General features: G+C 33.8%; 2 protein-coding genes across 4 annotated transcripts in view; one reads left to right on the top strand and one right to left on the bottom strand.

Moving 5' to 3' along the window:
• Positions 1 to 15,931, bottom strand: part of LOC144837822 (dual specificity testis-specific protein kinase 1-like) — a 42,124-nt gene that overhangs the window by 14,294 nt on the left and 11,899 nt on the right. The window contains exon 1 of one of the 3 annotated variants that reach the window (XM_078693094.1): positions 14,691 to 14,760. The exons of 1 other annotated variant lie outside the window; for it this stretch is intronic. The gene's annotated coding sequence lies outside the window, so the exon portion shown is untranslated. Of the gene's footprint in view, positions 1 to 1,232; positions 1,296 to 14,690; positions 14,761 to 15,931 lie in introns of those variants that run through there. One more of the 3 variants, XM_078693093.1, reaches the window with a different exon arrangement.
• LOC144837507 (uncharacterized) lies at positions 4,651 to 9,742 on the top strand. Its single transcript, XM_078692658.1, has 9 exons — positions 4,651 to 4,697; positions 6,545 to 6,805; positions 6,916 to 7,167; positions 7,265 to 7,326; positions 7,708 to 7,879; positions 7,980 to 8,355; positions 8,474 to 8,643; positions 8,760 to 8,921; positions 9,068 to 9,742. Exons 1-8 carry the CDS (start codon positions 4,659 to 4,661, stop codon positions 8,907 to 8,909), a joined length of 1,482 nt encoding a protein of 493 aa, XP_078548784.1. The 5' UTR covers positions 4,651 to 4,658; the 3' UTR covers positions 8,910 to 8,921; positions 9,068 to 9,742.

Below are 15,931 nucleotides of genomic sequence, written 5' to 3'. Positions count from 1 at the left end.
TGAGGTGATCCAAGGCTGTTCTCTTTGCGTTAGATCAGACATGCATAGGCCACGGTTAGGTTAATCCAGAGGAAAGACGCAATCATTTTACGACCTATCGGTATTCTCACTATAAGTAAACGAATTATTGTATTGAGTATATCAGAAGATATTCAAGCCAGTGGTGCTAAGGCCTACGTGCCGTTACGAACAGTAAGCCTGTCCGTGTGGTTGGCTGATGCACTAATACTTTTAAATTCATTTATTGTGATGTTGCTACTACACCCGAAATATATTTTCACGATTGAAGGATAATAGTGTTATAAGGAGTTTAAGGAGTCGGTTAATTTCAACGAGAATTTGTATTCGTGTAGGTGATTGCGGTGATAAACGCAAATCCCAAATTCCCATAATTCCCAATTATGGTCGGACTATTTTAAATTTAAATCGTTAATCCATTTTAATTAATTCATTCTGTGATTAATCAAAGTATAAAGAAAAATACCTATAATTGCACTTTAAACCGATTTCTTACATAATACCTGCTTGTTATAATACAACTTAAAAACAGGTTATACTGATTTTTGTACGTGTGAATTGGGAATAAATAATTCAAAGATTCCATATATTAATGTTAATCTCTAATAGGGAATTGTAAGATTAGCCTACGTAAACTCACTTTTCACTGATAGTGTGGACACCTATTAGAAACAGCCACTCTTGACGTAATTACCATTTTCACGATGGGCCGAGTACACAAAGCTTCCCCGATACCTTTATGAATTTGCTCGTAAATTATGTCTTGCTAAATGACATTTTCTATGTTAAACTTTTCCCTAGTTGGAAGTAATATACGTAATAGATTGATCAACTAAACCAAAAGGTTGTCAATCCATGGAGGAAATATATATATTTCCTCTATTGTCAAATCAAAGAATATAAAAAAAAATGTTTGTTTTTATGTACGTTATGTTTTTTCTATAAAGTGGGTTAAACTAGACTAGAGCAATCTAATTTTGTAAACACCATAATTGCAATTTGTCTGGCTATTAAAGGTGAATGAGAAAGACATTGTTTTGGTACTCGTATACATTTAAATTCAGTCAACTACCAACCCTAAAAGTACACCATCCTCATACACCTGCTATTCAAAATAATTACGTTACGGTATGCGTAATACGCTGCAGCGCACGCATTTTACGTATTATTAAATGTTTAATATTGTATATAGATAATACAATAGGCCTACATACCTTCTTATTTCCTTGTATGATCACAGTAATCAAGTGACGCTGCCACATGAACTTAGGACGTGATCTACCTGTAGTACAAAATTGACATTCTACTGCTCTGGTATTTAATTATATAGTGCTGCGATTCTGTCTACTTAGATATTTGAGGGCGATAGTCAATAAGCTAAGTGTTATAAAAATGCAAAACGTTTTCTACTTCTAATATTATATTGAAATGGACTGATATAGGCCTAATCGGCATCCGAAACGAACCGAAAATAATCAGCAGGAAGGGGGACTTATTTTATCTCAAAATAAATAAATAAGTAAATCTCACAGCAAGACAATATATGTTGCAAATAATAAATGAAGAAATCTAATTTCTTCATAGGCCTAGTTTAATTAATTTATTATAATCCTATAAAAAATGTTTGCGTTACGTTAAAACCAATCGCATTCCGTGTTGCCGCAGCAGCTTTAGGGTGAGTATCTCATCTAGGGACCGGATTCGTTCAATATTGAGAAGAAATGTTTGAATATAATATCAATACATATACAATACATAAACCTAAACTACATTATCTACTATTTTTTATGTTAGATCTATAGCCTATAATATTATGTGTAGTTTAATGTAGCATGGGCTTATTATTATTACAAGCGTGCGTTCAACTTTTGGAAATCCATATACTGTTGTGGTGGTGGTCGATACGATCTCAAATTACGGCGATATCGCGTAATGTACATGATGACACGTTATAAATATGTAAACATATTCTATGAACTATAAGTGAGTGATTACCATGTAAAGTAGGCACCGTCAAAATGCACTCTGAAGACATGCATTTTTTCTCATTTTTACTAGACAATCTTTGAACGTGTGACGTCAACTGTGACAACAAATCATGACGTAACTTTATATTTCAATATTTGTCAGCTAGCTTTGAGTGTTGACAATCAATTTACAGGTAGCATACGTTAATGGTACCAAGTGTTTAGGCACTGTTATCCCCACTAACACTTTTTACAAATACCAGTGAAAAAAAAATTGACCCCTAAAACTTGACTGTGGTCATCGCATTTTTATATAGGCCTACGCCTAGCCATTTACAGGTGGTGGACCTACCATTGTATTGTTTGTTTCTTTAAAATACATACACATACACCGTATTTGTATTGTATGTACATAACCGTTCACCCATACCCGTCGTATGTCTACTTGATCATGGACCAATACATTATAAATTTAATACACCGGAATATACATCGGACAATAGTATCACATGTGTGACCTATAAACCATTTGACAACAAATCATAATTCAACAGAGCCATCAACACTAATGTTGACAACTACAAATATGACTAAACCTTTTGGCAACAAAATGTAGGCCTCCTATATATTACATTCACCGATAATTCAACCGACCACAGGTAGGTATACTTTATGAAACGAAAGAAGAATACTTTTAGACTAATGTTCAATAGCCTACACAAATGGATTGGGCATTCATTAAAGTTTCTAACCGAATCACCGAAAATATTTGTTTCGCCATCATAGGCTAACAATATATAGGCATTGTTCATTACGGACAAATTGTCGTCCTTTTTTGTTGTTAAAGCCAAATGTGCACAAATATAGCCTACATTTACTACTTTCGAAAAGGACGAAATGGACAGGAATGTTTACATTGAAAGTTCATAGCGTTGTTAAGAAGCGTGCCTCGATCCCCTTCCTCGCATTGCCAAAAAGTTGTAATTGTGTGAATCAATAATATAGAACAGATTAAATGGAAGGGATAATCTGCCATAGGCCTATCTCTTTTAGGTTAGTTTGCCAATTAAGTTTAAACTGCTGATTTTACAAGAAAACAGCAGTTAATAGACCATTTTCGTAGAGTTTTATACAGTTTTCACTTTCGCCGAAATTTGAGTGATTCGACTAGGGTAATCATAAAATTACGAAATTATAGGACTACCAATATGTATTTGAATGCAGGATAATGTGGAGTGTGATGAAAAAAGTGACAAATTATTAATTCGTAATAAGATGAAATGACGTCATGTCTTTAGGACGGTGAAGCTGCAGATGACGTCATCATAACTTGAGTCACAAACCTGTTTTATCGCTCAAAAAGTTTAACTTTATGAGAACTTTACAGGACTACAAACTTTAATTTATGTCATGACCGTAGACCCAAATCCACTCTGAACTTTATTTTAGATCCTAACCCTAGATTTTTGTCATTAACAAAAAAAAATGACATGACCTCACTTCATATTCGATAATATACAGTAAAATACTTTTTTTAACGGGAAATAATCATTTCATTTCAACTAGGAATTAAAAATAAGAAAGTTTCAAAGTTCAGGCGCCTGTCAAAGCATAGTTGAAGTTACGTAATCACGCTTTATTAAAAATATTAGCTTGTGCGCATGTGCTGATGAAAAGGCGCGCAAGGTTACTTGGTTACGTATGTTTACTTTGCGTATGCTCCTTCACAACCTTACTTTTCGAGTTTTGTTGAACAAGGTTTGTTGTATCTATTAAAAGTATATATAAAATAATGCTCTGTTGTAAGAAGGACTCGACCAGCGTCGTCCACGTGGTAAGTTAAGTCAAATTATTTAGTTCCAGTTCATATACTGCTATTTAAGTTCGATAATTAACTGTAATTTGTCGTTAAGTGAAAGTTTGATTCTTAGCCTCGATCCATCCCCCGCGGCGCACCCACACATGGGCCGGCGCAGCGGATGACGTGTGGCGCCGCCGGGAGAGCATCGGCGCGCTCGTTTCGCGATCGACTTGTTACGCAAAAAACCTTTTTGAAACTGGTTTTTACAATTTTATTTGGCTTAGCCTGGAACAAAAAATAATAATATCAATACTATTATTAATTGTTAATTATTTGATTTGTAGTAATATAAATATTTAATAGTAGTAGGCCTAGGCATTAGGCCTAGATTAGTAATTATAGAATACATTTCCAATGATTATACTGTAGGCCTAGGCCTTTATGTTCAAGATTTTAACGTCGCGGCTAAAAAAGGGTATTTCACATCTGTTCCGGTCCGGCGCCGGCAAATCAAATCGAACGTCATGTACACAATGTTTCGTTTTCACGCACGCGGCTACGCACATATCGAACGCGACAGGCGCATAGGAGAGTCACGTGAAGCGTCATAAAACAAACTTTGACGTTCGATTCGGAACATGTGTGAAAGACCCACCCCTCTTCCATATCATGAACAATGCAAAAAATAGGAAACCAAATACGTAGTTGATAGCGCGAGCTCTCCGTTACCTTGACGCGCGCATGATTTACCGATTGGAAACGCACATTTGTTACTTGGTTACGTCGTTTGTTTACTCTGCATTTATTGTGTTAATATATTATATGAAACAAACTTAAATAATTTGTTACTGTATCTCTTGCTGCTGAATAAAATGCTCTGTTGCACAAAGAATTCAACAAATGTCCACTTGGTAAGTTAAAAATAATACCATATCAGATATTATTTTGAAATTAATAATTATTTTTCATTTGTTAAAATTAAAGTTTGATTCTAGCTAGGCCTAGCCCCAACAGTTTGTGGGGGGGGGGGGGAGAGCGCCGAATCTCAGAGCTGCACGCTTGATTTTGTTACGCGAAATCCTGTCTGTATATATCGCGCAAATAGGAGTGACGTAGCTAGAGTAGTAGGGCCTAGCTAGTAGGAACCTGCCGATTTTTTTTTAATTGTTTGCGTAGCTAGGGCGTAGTAGGCTAGGCATATGCCTAGCCTAGTCTACCTACTAGCATTCTAGCAGTATGAACATTCTGGATTTTTTAGAATTAAAACAAATAGGCCTAGTTTCCAGACCAGCAGTGGCAGAGTAAAGCTAGCCTAGGCCTAGGCCTAGCTAGGCTAGGCCTAGGGCCTACACTCTAATTATAAATTTGATGTGAATTTTGTAATACCATTTTTTTTGTGAGTTGCTATGTGAGCTTACACAACACACTTGTGGTTGATTTATAACAAATATACTGTTTTGCCTTTTTTGTTATAATATTTTAAATTACATTGTATTGTCAATAACTATATTCGCCTATATATTGGCCAGATGTTTCCAGATCAAGACTAAACAACACTACGGGTAAAATATCTTCATCTTTAATTTGTTTGATTGGGCACTTTGCTTTTGAGTGAATGGTTCATATTGTTTTGTTAATGTCGGGGAAAAATTTCATTAAACAATTTTGTTTAGCAATATTGCTAATCAAACTGATTTTTAAGTCGAGAAACATAGTTTTGTATTGTATTTTTTGCTACACAATTTTCAAAATGTGTAGCAATAAGGTTGTTTTGTATAGCTTTTTGCTATGCTACACTGGCGAAAATGTTCCCTGAATGTTATATCTAGTAATGTGAAAGCTATCTTCATTTTTATTTAATTTGAATGATTATAAATATAACATTATGCTATTATGCTATAATGTTATAATTTTCAATGAATAATATTCAGTATAGTATAGTAATAAAATATAACTTTTTTCTATTGTTGTTGCAATAAACTAAACCTTGTGTTGTGTGTATTTTATGTTTGTGTAACTAATGTACTTTACATTTTTCTCACTACTGCAATATTATATTCATAATCACTTCTATTGAGTTTTGTTTTTGACTAACACTTCTAACAAAACTATTCTGGTAAATGTTGTGTTTTTTATTTTTATGTTTTCATAATCAAACTTACATAACAGTTTGTATATTGAATTGAATTTAAGTATTGATTTAAATTAACTAATAATTTGGTATTTTCTTTAAATAAATTGTTAATAAATTATTAGTTAAATAAATCAATAACTTTTAGTTTCATTAAATTCATTTTAATATTTAAAATAACATTAATTAAATTATTATTAATAATAATTGGTCTTATTGATTGAAAATTTTTATTATTATCATCTGATCAATTAAAATAATAATGAATAAATAATAATGAATTAATATACTAAATGAATGAAACTTCAACCTGACCCAAAAAACAACCGAAATAATCAAATCACCTAATAATATAATAATTCAATTATGAAGGCTGTAATTATTTCGAAAAATAATTTTAAATTGGCTTATTGAAAGTTATAGTTTATTATAGATTATCTATTCATGAATTTATCAATAATTGATAAATAATTGATTGACTAATGACAGAATAGTTGTTTGGTGTCTTATTATGTGATAGTTGATTGCCTGGTGACGTCATTCATTATTTGATTTTATTACATTACATTACATCATTCATGGTTTTATGCGTTTTATGCTAATTAAATTTGATTAAATTTTATATAGGTCATACAAGTTGCCGCTGCATCTACCACCAACGATGTAGCTGTATCTACCACCAACGCTGCTGCTTCTGCAGCTACACCTGCCTCTAACGCTGCAGCTGCATCTGCCTCTAACGCTGCAGCTGCCTCTAACGCTGCATCTGCCACTAACAATGCTGCTGCTGTAGCTATTGATCATGGTTACGACCAAGAGTTGACATTGGCAACTGCAGATGAAGCTGAAAAAATGCTTAAAGATTTCTACGATGGATATGCTCAAAAGGTATGAGAAATAAAAATTAGGCCTAACAACTGCCTGTCTTTTTTAAACATGCCATGCCTGATAGTAAGTATTATCAATAACTTTATATTTACTTACATTATACTTTATAGCCTAGCGCTCTCACAAGTATTGATACAAGGAGTACGCTGAATAATGCACACCTAATGAAAGGAGCTGATAACAAGGAGGATAAAAAGAAAAAGAAGCAGGAAAAGGAGGAGCAGAAAAGAAAGACCAAAATGGAGAAGGATGAAAAGAAAGAGGATGAGAAGAGGGAAAAGAAAGAGAAGAAAGAAAAGATGGATGAGGAGAAGAAAGAAAAGAAAGAGAAAAAGAAAGAAGAGAAAGAAAACAATAACACGGTAATCAATATATTAATAATACTCGAAATTATTAATTTATTTTTATATTAATTTAATTACAGATGAAAATGAACTTGACCATTTGTTTTACTTACAGTCTGAAGTGGCAGGCAATATCATTAATGTGATACCAATCGAAAGATCTGACGAGGAGGAGGAAGAAGAAGACTGGGAAAACTGGAAAGACGAGGAGGTGACGAATGCAAAGGACACAATAGAGGAGAGAATAGAAAAAAATAAAAATATAAAGGACAGAAAGAAAGAAATGAAAGAAAATAAAGATAAGGAGAAGAAGGAAAAGAAAGAAAAAAAGAAAGAGGAGAAGAAGGAACAGAAAGAAAAAAAGAAAGAGGAGAACAGACAGAAGGACATGGTAATTACTATTAATAATACTCTGGCATATTAATTTACTCAATATTAATTTATACATATGAAAATGACAATTTTGTTTTACTTAAAGCCTGAAGCAGCAAACAATATCATTAATGTGACACCACTCCAAAGATTTGATGATGAAGAGGAGGAGGAGGAGGAGGAGGAGGAAGACAAGGAAGATGAGAAGAAGGTGAAGAAGGGTAAGAATAAAAAAGAGGAGAAGAAAGAAAAGAAGAAGGAAGAAAAAGAAAGGAAAAAAGAACAGAAGGAAAAGAAAGATGAGGAGAAGAACGAAAAGAAAGAAAAAAAGAAAGAGGAGAAAAGACAGAAGGACATGGTAATCATTAATAATAATACAGTACTCTGGTGTATTCATTTATTCTATATTTATTAACTTAATTTTAAAGATGAAAATGACAATTTTGTTTTATTTAAAGCCTGAAGCAGCAAACAATATCATTAATGTGACACCACTCCAAAGATTTGAGGATGAGGAGGAGGAGGAAGACAAGGAAGATGAGAAGAAGGTGAAGAAGGGAAAGAACAAAAAAGAGGAGAAGAAAGACAAGAAGAAGGAAGAAAAAGAAAGGAAGAAAGAACAGAAGGAAAAGAAAGATGAGGAGAAGAAGGAAAAAAAAGAAAAAAAGAAAGAGGAGGAGAAGGAAAAGAAAGAAAGGAAGGAAGAAAAGAAGAAGGAGGAAAATGAGAGGAAGGAAGAAATGAAGAAGCAGAAGAAGGAGAAGAATATGGAGGAAAAGAATAGAAAGAAAGAAATGAAGAAGCAGAAGAAGGATAAGAAAAATGAGGGAAACGGTATGATAATAGCATTCATTTCTTAAATCAATTATCGTTATGATTTTCTAATGAATAAGCAATAATAATGGAAATGACATGAATTACGACTAAATATTCAATTATCAATGTTATTCAGATTCTACAGAAGAGTCTGATGAACGACCTGACGATGGATTTGTTATCTGCGCATGTGAGGTATTGGCTGAGTTTGATGAAGAGAAGGAGATTGAAATTCCTAAATCTAGTTTCTTCGATGTACTAAAAAGAAAACTTGGATTTAAAAAGAACAATATACAAAAATACAAAGTAAGACTTTTTTTACTGATACAGAACTTATGGATGTAAAATGATGAATCAATGGTAACAAGAATAATATAGCTTATTTACACTTTCGTATTATTAATATTACTTATTATATTTAGGCTGACTTTGATGATATTTGTACTGAAGATGTTATTTATGAGACCCGCCATGTAGTCTTACAACCTCCTACAGCACCTGTAAACCAAAGAGAAACGGTGGGCAACTTCATTCTAGGGGTGGATCTAGCCATCCCTGGAATGGTCTGCTAAGTTTTAGTTAAGGTGAGACACACTGAAATTGTGATTTTAACTTGTTATGATTTAACTGGTCAGTAGTATATTGATATTATCTTATTTTGAAAGTTAGTTTAAAATTAATTATCGTTGAGCCATCAATTTTAAAAATGTGTATTTAATTCTCTTTGCAGGAATGGTTTTTATGTGGCTTATTGGCGGTGGGTTTGTGGGGGAGGTAAGTGTGTTTATTTTCGGTAGGTAAATTTTAAAACTCTTTAATGACTCTTTTTTTCAACTTTTGACATATTTGTTGACTTTTTGTGCGGTTTGCAACATGGGTTATGTAATTTGTGTTGGGGTATGACTGCTGGGTTTGGTGGTGCTTTTATTTACTTACTTTTGCTGAAATAGGGATATGAAACATTGCAAATTGGAAGAGAAATTACATCTAATTAGAGAGAGTAAAAAGAGGTGCTTTTAATATCATAACAAGCCATAAATGGCATAATGCAGAATTAGGCACATAAACAAATGGCTGTTTAACATCTTAATGCAGACATAAAACATCAGTGAATATCATTTGTTAATTAGTTCAACAACATCTAACAATACATTTTGGCATACTGAAATTAAACGTTTTTACCTGGTGAACAAACAGATTGCACAACATTTACAAAGGCAATGGTTGTTTAACATTTTTGTAACACCAGTACATAAATTATTATTTGTTAGTTGAACAAAAAGATTGTACAACATTTACAAAGACAATGGTTGTTTAACAATTTCATTTTATAATGTACAGCACCAGTACATATTATTTGTTAGTTGAACAAAAAGATTGTACAGCATTTACAAAGGCAATGGTTGTTTAAAACAATTTCATTTATAATGTACAACACCAGTACATATTATTTGTTAGTTGAACAAAAAGATTGTACAACATTTACAAAGGCAATGGTTGTTTAAAACAATTTTATTTTATAATGTACAACACCAGTACATATTATTTGTTAGTTGAACTAAAAAAAATCTCATCATTGTATGGATCATCATAGTGGCAAATGGTAAGCAGCTCTGACGACAAAGGTTCCATTGCGGATGATCGAATGCACAGAAAAGGGCTACCATCAGTGGGTGTGCACATATGAAAGCGAGTGGTCTATAACCAAACTGTATTCCGAATGCGTATGTCAAATGGGTCTGTATCTGCTGTGTCGTGGTTGGTTAGAGGTGCCTTCATTTTGAATCTCATGGGATTTGTTCGACTCTTAGATGCATTGAAAAGGTCGTTGCAATTCGAACACGGAATTGAATCACTCTGTTAAAGACTCATGCTTATTGGTACATGCTTAACATTTAACTCAACCTCTGATTGGTCTAATATTTGAAAAAATTAGCATCTCTTTTGGAACATCTTTTTTATTTCAGTAATATTGATCGTCACTACAATTGGTGAAGGTTTTCCTTTCACTAAATATGGTAGCATTATATAATCTCAGAAAAACTATACAATATAGGAGTTAACACATAGCATCTTAAATTAAGCTTAAATCTTCTGCTCCCGCGTAAATTTATAAGTGCTAGTCCAATGGCATGTTATCAAAAATGAAATAGAAAGGTTTTCTGGTATCGTGTACTGTTGCCGTATTTAGTAAAACGAACAAAAGGTAAATTCATAATTTGTAAAAACGTAATTTTCCTATACAAATTGATGCAGTACCCTTTCCGATTGGCAGCGTTATCGGTCTACAACCTTTTGATTGTACGTTGACGGTGAACCATGACCTGTTGTCTGTTTTGCGATCAACATTGTGTAGGTCCCATCAACGTATGGATGCCCAGCTATGGGTTGTCCATTTTAATTTAAACAGTGTGTAGGTCCCATCAAAGTATGAATGCGCAGCTATGGGTTGTCCATTTTAATTTAAACATTGTGTAGGTCCCATCAAAGTATGGATGCGCAGCTATGGGTTGTCCATTTTAATTTAAACATTGTGTAGGTTCCATCAACGTATGGATGCGCAGCTATGGGTTGTCCATTTTATTTCAAACATTGTGTAGGTCCCATTAACGTATGGATGCGCAGCTATGGGTTGTCCATTTTAATTTAAACATTGTGTAGGTCCAATAAACGTATGGATACGCAGCTAGCTATGTATTGTCCATTTTAATTTAAACAGTGTGTAGGTCCCATCAACGTATGGATGCGCAGCTATGGGTTGTCCATTTTATTTTAAACATTGTGTAGGTTCCATCAACGTATGGATGCGCAGCTATGGGTTGTCCATTTTAATTTAAACATTGTGTAGGTCCCATAAACGTATGGATGCGCAGCTATGGGTTGTCCATTTTATTTTAAACAGTGTGTAGGTCCCATCAACGTATGGATGCGCAGCTATGGGTTGTCCATTTTAATTTAAACATTGTGTAGGTCCAATAAACGTATGGATGCGCAGCTATGGGTTGTCCATTTTAATTTAAACATTGTGTAGGTCCCATCAACGTATGATGCGCAGCTGTGGATTTTGTTTTATCTTCCTACGAAACTTTCAACCAATCAGATTACGTTTTTCCAAAAAAATGAATTTACTACCTTTACACTTTTGCGGTGATCTGAAACATTACAGGGATAAATAAGAGATTTCATCGGAGTCGTTAATGTTTCTAATATTAGACCTAGATGGGATTGGGCAAGGTGTTTGGGCTTGGACCATGGGTATGTGTTGGCGGCAGATTGGTTCAATATCGTGTTTTAGTTGTAGCGATCTTTTCGATGTGTCTTGGAGTCGAATAAATCTCAAAATGAGGTTTGAAGTGGAGGCGCCTCTAAACTGCCGCGACATGGTAGTTGTAGGTCCATTTGTCTGTGCGCATTCGGAATGCAGTTGGGTACGTAAGGCCACTCGTTTCTATGTGACATGCGCATTGTTGGTAGTTCGGATCTGTGCAGACATGCGCAGTGTCAATCCGATGTCGTCACAGACTGTTTGCTTGCGATTCACTTAGGTACATCTTTTGTGACATACAATGATGGAGTTCAGCACAAAATTGTCTTATTATCTATAGTACTGGTAAAATGCTTTTCACAAAGCATTTCAACGTATCGTGTTCTGCACAAATAGAGCACAGATACATTAATGTATTTATTGCCAACAATTACATCAATAATTGTTTTAACAAAATTAATAAAATGAGAACGAAAACTAACAAATACAACAAATAGTCCCATTTTTTCTGCTTAATAACATCAAATTACGTCTTTATAGACAGATTTTGCCCTCTGCTCTCTCTCTCTTACCGAATAGTTCAGCATAACATTGTCTTGTATCTATAATACTGGTGGTAAAATGCTTTTCACAGAGCATTTAACGTAACGAACGTATACTGCACAAATAGTGCACAAATGCATTAATGTGTGCCAAAAAATGACTTCAATAAATTGAGAACGAAAAATAACAAATACAACAAATAGTCTTCTGCTTAATATAACTTCAAATTATGTCTTTATAGACAGATTTTACACTTTGCTCTCTTACCGAATAGTTTGCTTTGTTTTGCACCCTACTTACAAGCGATTGTTTGTCGATAACTGACCATTAAGCCCATCGGCCTGCTCCATTCATTTAATGTGATTTATGTGAATTTCCAAGCTTCTTGTCTCCGATATTGTTGGAGGGAGAATAATTGATAATTTGTTGAGCTAATCTGAAACCTACCGTTATATTCATACGAGTCAAACCCACCTACTTGCCGCCATATTTATATATTTATAGCCACACGTCATTGAATAAATTATTATGATATATATTATATCGAAAGTGTCCGTAATTCTTTAGCGTTTTGTACCACAGCCTACTAACTAAGCTTTTGTTTGACAGGACAGACCGACAGACCGTAGATTGACAGACAGACCAACCGAAATAATGTCTAGTGCAATAGACATATAAAACCATATACTCAAACGAGAGGCATTATAGTTCCATTATACCGACTTTTAATTCAATTAAATTATTGTACAGTACATGGATGTTGCATAAAGTGCTAGAAAGGAGCAGAGATATTTATATCAGAAATATGGAAACAATTCGCTATGGCGAAGAAGTACCAGTAACTTCCACTACAATGGATGCACAGTACTTGACTTGGATGCAGATGGGGGCTACTGACATTTTACCTGATAGTATTACAGCACAGTCTGTACAGTAGGGCACGAACAGTTTCTGCCTGTTTTACTCTATCTTTTTTTAGATTTAGCTTTTTGCTTATATTATCTGTTTACTGAGATCCATCCATGATACCCACAGAATGTCATTTTCTCAGTTACAGTTGCCTCGTTATATATTGTATTGTATAGACCACATTCATCAAAAAGTAACCCAAATTATGGAAGACACATCGAGTGTAATTTCACCACTTCCTTACCCAAGTTTAAGATTCGCTTGTGGACAGAGCTTAACACTAACAATAGAAAACCTGATATTAATATCATTAGATTCTTGAAGCTAAACATATCAATTAGTGAAGTGCCACTGGCGAAATGCCAATTCAACAAGACGCAGACGGCTATGTCCATTGGACTCTTTCTCCTCCGTTTTTCATTTATTCATATCGGGTTTTTTGTATTAATCAACTATCCCAACTATCCCCTAGTAAGAAAACACCTTCTCGTGAAACGAGGAGCAGTTATACACTATGTTTCAACTCTTTCTACGGGGACATAAATGTGCCTAACTAAATAAGTTATTGCTATTAGTACAAAAAACCTATCGAACTTATTATCTAGATGAACGAATAACCTCTTTGTTAGCATTTTATCGTTTAAGCGCATAATAGAGTTATGTTAGGTATACGGAAGCTGCATTTAAGTTTTAAGTCGATTCATTTTATTGATGTGATCATAGACTGTTCTCTTTGCGTGAGACCAGACATGCATGTAGGCCACGGTTATGTTAATCTAGAGGAAAGGCGCAATCATTTACGACCTATCGGTATTCTTACTATAAGTAAACGAATTATTGTATTGAGTATATCAGAAGGTATTCAAGCCAGTGGTGCTAAGTTACTTACTAGTGGTGTTAAGAACTGTAAGCCCGTGCTGATGCACTAATACTTTTAAATCAATTTATTGTGATGTTGCTACTACACCCGAAATATATTTTCACGATTGAAGAAGAATAGTGTTATAAGGAGTTTAAGGAGGAGTCGGTTAATTTCAATTTTTGCGGTGATAAACGGACATCCATCAGCTTAATTTGACAATTATGGTCGGACTATTTTAAATTTAAATCGTATCATTTTTATTAATTTATTCTGTGATTAATCAAAGTATCCCCGATACCTTTATGAATTTGCTCGTAAATTATGTCTTGCTAAATTACATTTTCTATGTTAAACTTTTCCCTATAGTTGGAGGTAATAGTTAGACCTAATGGATGGATCGACTAAACCAACAGGTTGTCAATCCATTGAGGATATATATATATTTCCTCTATTGTCAATCAAAGAATAAAAAAAAAATTGTTTTTATGTATGTTATGTTTTTCTATAAAGGGGGTTAAACTAGACTAGAGCAATCTAATTTTTGAAACACCATAATTGCAATTTTTCTGGCTATTAAAGGTGAATGAGAAAGACATTGTTTTGTTACTCGTATACATTTTAAATTCAGACAACTACCAACCCTAAAAGTACACCATCCTCATACACCTGCTATTCTAAATAATTACGTTACGGTATGTGTAATACGCTGCAACGCACGCATTTTACGTATTATTAAATGTTTAATATTGTATATAGATAATGCAATATACATACCTTCTTATTTCCTTGTATGATCACAATATTTTTTATCAAGTGACGCTGCCACATGTGAACTCAGGACGTGATCTACCTGTAGTATAAATTGACGTTTACTGCTGTGGTATTTAATTTATATACAGTAGTGCTGTGATTCTTTCTACTTAGATAGTTGAGGGCGATAGTCAATATGATAGTGATATAAAAATGCAAAACGGTTTTTTTTTAAATATTTTATTGAAATGGAATGATATAATCGGCATCCGAAACGAACCGGAAGGAACGAACGATGGAGGAACTCTCGTACGGAAAATAATCAGCAGGAAGGAGGACTTATTTTATCTAAAAATAAATAAATAAGTAAATCTTACAGCAAGACAATATAAAATCTTGTTATGTTTCAAATCATAAATGTGTCGACAGTATAATTTTTAATTTCTCTATAGGCCTAGTTTAATTAGTATTTATCATCCTATAAATATTATGTGCGTTACGTTGCGTAAAAATTAAATCAATCGCATTTCCTGTCGCCGCAGCAGCTTTGAGGGTGGACAGGATTCGTTCAATATTGAAAATGTGTGAAGATAATATCAATACATTTTATAAACCTAAACTTTACCCTTCAGTCTACGTCATCAGTGTTGAGTATTGACAATACATTTACAGGTGGCATACGTTAATGGTACCAAGTGTTTAGGAACTTTTATCCCCACTAACACTTTTTACAAATCCCAGTGTTTAAAAAAAAAATAGTAACCACTAAAACTTGACGCACTGTGGTAATCGTATTTTTTTATAGGCCTAGCCCATTTACAGGTGGTGGACCTACCATTATATTTGTTTCTTTAAAATACACTTACAGTTTGTATTTTATGTGCATAACCGGTCACCCATACTCGTCGTACTATATCTACTTGATCATGGACCAATACATTATAATCGGACAATAATATCACATGTGTGACCTATAAACCATTTGACAACAAATCATAATTCAACAGAGCCATCAACACTAATGTTGGCAACTACAAATATGACTAACTAAACCTTTTGGCAACAAAATGTAGGCCTATATATTATAGTCACCGATAACCATGGAGGAAAAAATAATTCATAATAATAATAATATTTTTTCCTCCATGATTCAACCGACCACAGGTAGTTATATATGAAACGAAAGAAGAATACTTCTAGACTTCAATAAATAACCCTACAAAATGGATTGGGCATTTAATTCATTGAAGTTTCTAATCGAATCA

This window comes from Antedon bifida, chromosome 3 (genome assembly GCF_963402885.1).
Source record: "Antedon bifida chromosome 3, ecAntBifi1.1, whole genome shotgun sequence".
NCBI classification, from domain to species: Eukaryota; Metazoa; Echinodermata; class Crinoidea; order Comatulida; family Antedonidae; genus Antedon; species Antedon bifida.
Note: the sequence above shows the minus strand (reverse complement) of the source record. Positions and strands in the feature narration are given on the sequence as shown.

Excerpts from the sequence above, each read along its gene's own strand:
- LOC144837507 (XM_078692658.1), top strand. The coding sequence starts at position 4,659 with ATGCTCTGTTGCACAAAGAATTCAACAAATGTCCACTTG. Across the intron at positions 7,168-7,264 it reads AGAAAGAAAACAATAACACG|TCTGAAGTGGCAGGCAATAT; the intron begins GTAATCAATATA and ends TTTTACTTACAG. Across the intron at positions 8,644-8,759 it reads ACAATATACAAAAATACAAA|GCTGACTTTGATGATATTTG; the intron begins GTAAGACTTTTT and ends TATTATATTTAG.